At 56.1% G+C, this 5,102-nt stretch overlaps 1 protein-coding gene across 1 annotated transcript; it reads right to left on the minus strand.

The window, feature by feature from the left end:
- Positions 1–651: 651 nt before the first annotated feature.
- Positions 652–1,385, minus strand: CDCA4 (cell division cycle associated 4). Its single transcript, XM_040478401.1, has one exon. It carries the CDS (start codon positions 1,377–1,379, stop codon positions 714–716), a length of 666 nt encoding a protein of 221 aa, XP_040334335.1. The 5' UTR covers positions 1,380–1,385; the 3' UTR covers positions 652–713.
- Positions 1,386–5,102: the final 3,717 nt, after the last annotated feature.

Below are 5,102 nucleotides of genomic sequence, written 5' to 3' on the forward strand. Positions count from 1 at the left end.
TGGGCCCTTCTCCATCACTTACATATAAATAGGCATAAATAAACCCCCCAGAATCCGCATGTGATTCTAACGAAGACACAGCCGGCGCAGAGGAGCCGATAAGGACACTGGAGACTAAGAGGCACTGCTCCGCCCGGCGAGGACGCGGAGAAGGTTCGCACCGACGTGAAGTGGAAATTCATGACACACGTGCGCTACACGGCGCTGCCCGAAGTTCCACCCGAAACAAAGTCCTTATTTAAACCTTACACGATGAAATACACCAACTGCAACTGTTCAGGTTATAGGTTCCTAATGTAGCAGCAGAAAACGTTTATAGGAAAAATACACTTTGAATAGCTGACAAAATCTAAAAAAAGTATAAAAAGTTTAAAAAATAGATCTTAAGACAAAATATTGCCCCAAACATATAAAACTTAACTTAAAAACTGTCACCTATCTAAAATTACACAAGGCTGGACACCGAGCCGGGGACGGGCCCTGCACAGAGCTGTGGCGGGACGGAGGACAGAGGGGCCGGCACCCGGGGCGCCGGCGGGCGTCAGGCCGGCTCGGATGGCTAGCCCGAAGGAAGCCGCCCAGCCCGTTGGAGGAGGACAGAGGGCACAGGGCAGCGGGGGACGCTGCTCCGGAACGTTCTCCTCGCCGCAGACGCCCAGGCCACGCGCTCCGGGGGCCGCAGGGGCCCCTCCGCCACGAGTCCCACCGCCCTCTCAGGTCTCCACCAGGATCTCCACCGCGTGCTCCAGCTCGCCCAGATCCGACCTGCAGGTGGAACTGGGGGGCGCGGCGGCCGCGGGGGCGAAGGCGGGGGTGCCGCCCACCATGCCGGTCAGCACCGCGTCCAGGTCGTAGTAGGAGCTGTCCACGTCCGAAAACAGCTCTTCCACGGACCCGGGGGTTTTATTCTCCAGCGTTTCAAATATGTGATCCAGCGACTTCTGAAAGCCTCCTCTGCCCTCCCGGGAGCCGTCCAGTCCCCAGGGGCTGCTCTGCGGGCGCCTCGGGGCCTGTCCCGGGGCCGGGTCTGCCAGGGGGCCGTCTCCCTCGCCCTCCTGCTCCCGCCCCGAGCGGCACAGGATCTCCGTGGAGACGAGGCGGTCCAGGGGCGCCCGCCCTGCGGCCTGGGGCGCCACCACCCGCCAGGTCCCGTCCTGGGTCATCTCTTCCTGGATCTGCCGGACCGTGTTGGCTATGAGGACCGAGCGGCAGAGGTTGGGCTCGACCAGCATGTGGCACAGCTGGAGCTTGACGAGGGACATGTCCAAGAGTGACTGCCGCTGCAGAGTGTAGGAGGGGGCGGCCGGAACGCCCGCCACGCCCCCGTCCGCGTCCTCCGCGTCCTCCGAGCTCTTCCTCTTCAACCCTCGTGCGAACATCCTGCCCTGCGGAGAGCGAGGCGGACCCCGATTAGCACGTGCCAGAGTCCCCCCCAGACACCCCCAGCCCCGACTCAGTCTGCAGTCGTCAAAGGTGGGGGGTCGGGCGGGGGCTGCCGCGGCCACCCCTTCCCCCCTCCGTGAGCGTCCTTAGGTACCTGCGGCACCGCCACGCCCGGCACCCTCTTTAAACAGCGAGAAGGTGCACTTCCAGATCATTTCTCCCCGAGGGCCTGTGTGTCTACAATTACTCCCAAATAAAAAGCCTAAAACACTAAGTAACCCTAGCTTACCCCCCCACCCCAGACTACTTTTCCCAGAACAGCAAACAGGTCAGACTTACCCACAGTCTCTGAAACTCTCTACCGTTTCCACCACAGCACCTGGCTCACACTTACTTGAATCAGCGGTTTGTAAACAAGTGAATTAAAGCGTTTACCACCAAAACACACGAAAGAGGTTTCACTCACTGCTGGTGGTACAGGAGTCAAGGTTTCTGTTGTGGCGGCAAATACAACTTTTACACAAGTTTTTTCTCTCATCACTTTTGTAAAAGTCACTTACTTAGAATGGATGAGTACACTGAGAATGAATGTAAGATTAGGTCAAACTACAAGATAACCTGTGAGGGGGCGGGGGGGGGGGGGGCGGAGAATTAAGTGTCCAGGGTTCCTCTGTGGCAAACCACTGTATCTGTTCGGCTTTTTTTTTCTTCGAAAGAGAGGAGTGGGAGCAGGGGAGGGGGCAGAGAGAGAGAGGGGGAGACAGAGAATTGCAAGCAGGCTCTGTGCTGTCAGCGCAGAGCGCGAAGTGGGGCTCGAACTCACAAACCGCAAGATCGTGACCTGAGCCGAAATCAAGAGTCGGATGCTTAACCAAGCGAGCCAGCCAGGTGCCCCCCGCCCCCCACGTTTAACTTTTAGTTCTCTTTCCAACCAACTCTAAAATCCCAAACCTGGATGACAACCGATTTGACTCAGGGCCCAACAAAACTCACTCAAGTGGCCCGAGTTACCACCAGGACTCTGGGCTGCCTCTCCTGCTGGCCCTGCACGGCAAGGGTGAGCACCACCACGGGGGCAGCCGGGAGCAGAGACCCACAGCTCGCAGAGCTCAAGGCGCCACATCGAGCACCCGGCTCCCTGGGGGCCCACCTCCCTCTCCTCAGGGATCCTCTGCAAGCCCGAGACCAAGTTTGTGAGCTGTCGGTCCAGCAGGGGCCTCTCACGCCCAGGCTGGACTCGGGGCCAGCCTCGCCGGGACGGTCAACAGCGGCCGCAGACCGAGCTAGACACACATCACAGCAGGAACTGCCCAGAGAGAGCCCTTATTCATACCTGCTCCGAAAGACCGTATGCTGAGGACGGTTGCTAGATCCATCCAGGACCCCAACCCTTCCCTGTAGCAACCAGCTAAGAAAACAAAGACAAACTCACTAAAACGGAGAGGCTGGAAGGGGGAGCCAGGACCACTCACTGCCCGATCCCAGGAAGAATCGCCAGTTATAGGCCCCGCAGGGACATGAGCCCACTGCCTCCCCCACAAGGACCTGAGCACCCGCGCCACTCAGGCGACGAGAAAGCCACCACCCTGAACTCCCGCTTTCTCCTCCTCCTCCTTTCCTCCAAACTACCTCCTTACTCTCCTTTGTTGGATTTGCCTATGGCTTCGAAAAAGCTTGCTTGTCCTGTTAACTTTAAAAATAAAACTTCCAGGACACCTGGGTGGCTCAACCAGTTAAGGGTCTCTCTTGTTTAATGTTTACTTATTTTTGAGAGAGCGTGCGTGAGCGGGGGAGAGGCAAAGAGAGCAGGAGACACGGAATCCGAAGCAGGCTGCAGGCTCTGAGTTCTCAGCACAGAGCCTGATGCGAGGCTCAGACCCACTAACGGTGAGATCATGACCAGACCCGACGTCAGATGCCCAACCGACTAAGCCACCCAGGCGTCCCAAAGGTCTGACTCTTGATCTTGGCTCCGCTCGTGAGACTGAGCCCCCAAGTCAGGCTCTGTGCTGGGCACGTAGCCTAACAGTCCCTCTCTCTCTGCCCTTCTCTTGCTTGCACACGCTTTCTCAAAACCAACCAAACAAAAAACAACAGCAGCAAAAAACCTGCTAGTTATTTCACCAGCAAAAGATGGGCGTATTTGGGAATAACAAAATTTCAATCGGTATTTTTTTTTAAGGGGGGGTAGGGAGAAGAGGCTAGGGAATGGGGCTATTGTAAACAAAGTCTATTGGAATAAACTGGGAATTCGAAGTATAGAGGCCTCTCATTGGCTGAGCTGTGACCATCTCTCATTGGCTGAGCTGGGACGGCCTCTCATTGGCTGGGCTGCAACCATCTCTCATTGGCTGGGCGGTTGCGGGGGGGGGGGGGGTGGGCGGTTGCCGGGGGGAGGAGGAAACCTTCTTTTCTCCTGCTGGGACGCTAATAGGTAGTACCTGTGTGCAAGGTGCATCTCTTCCTGTTGGGTCCGCAGTGGCAGTGACTGTGAGAGCTCCCCTGCCCACCTCCGGATGCCATTTGAAACGGTGTTTCCTTCTACTATTTTTCACGCCTGGAACTGCTATTCTGTTATTCCCAAATACACCCATTTTTGCTGGTAAAATAACTGACTTATTTTTAAGGCTAACACAGCCCAGGAAGTCAGACTTCTATCTCCAGTGACAGGCCAGGAAGCCAATGACTTCTGTCACAGTCGCCCCAAGGAAAGGACTTCAATAACTGACGGCTTCCCTAATATTTGTCCCCACTTCCCAGAAAGGCCAAACGTGCTCCCCATAAAACCACCAGGGCTCCTTGCTCCCCCAGCCTGCAGGCCCACCGGGCCCCGGAACCCTGTTCCAGGAGGCAGTGCTGCCACTCGGCCGTCTGTAGCCAAGTGCAGCTACCCGAGTAGCTGCAAGCCAGGCAGTGACCCACTCCCTGGCTGCAACTGCGTCCAGTAAACAGCTTTTGCTCTTCTCACATGGGTGCCTCCACTGGTCTCCGCAGCTCACTGTCGATAGTTGAGAAGAGTATCAGAAAGTACAAGACAGGGGGCCTGGGCAGCTCAGTCAGTTAAGTGTCCGACTTTGGCTCAGGTCATGATCTCACCGTCTGTGGGTCAAGCCCCGCATCTGCTGACAGCTCGGAGCCTAGAGCCTGCTTTGGATGCTGTGTCCCTCTCTCTGCCCCTCCCCTGCTCATGCTCTCTCTCAAAAATAAACAAACGTTAAAAAAAAAAAAAAAAAAAAGAAGAAAACAGAAGACAAAAACCACCCTGGCCCTGCCCCTCAGAACCAGTTGTCACGCAGGTTCTTAGCATCGTCTTAAGCACATTCTTCTCTGTGCATCTGAGAGCTCGTTGCGAGTTCTGCTTTCCTGCTGGTCACATTTTCCACGTCGTGTAAAGGTTTACCATCACCTCCGACGGCTGTGCGTTGCTATGAAGAACAGAGCCTTGTTCCCTGACATTCACACTGCTCACAGTGATGCTGGGCTCTAACCCTGGATGTTGCTATTTGTAGCACTTGATTCCGGAGTTTCTACGAGGGCTTAAAAAGGTAGGGGCAGTTGTAGGGCTCATGATGGACGTTATCAAGCCGCTCTCTGGGAAGGCTGAGTCAGTTCACCCTCCACCAGGTTTTTCTGTATGGTTCTTTCACAATCGCTGGAAGCTCCCCTCCACCTTGCCCATTATCCCGGCTCCTCCTCCGTGCCTCTGCCATTACCCTGTG

This window comes from Herpailurus yagouaroundi, unplaced genomic scaffold, assembly GCF_014898765.1.
Source record: "Herpailurus yagouaroundi ecotype Mexico unplaced genomic scaffold, PumYag 141, whole genome shotgun sequence".
Lineage (NCBI taxonomy): Eukaryota > Metazoa > Chordata > Mammalia > Carnivora > Felidae > Herpailurus > Herpailurus yagouaroundi.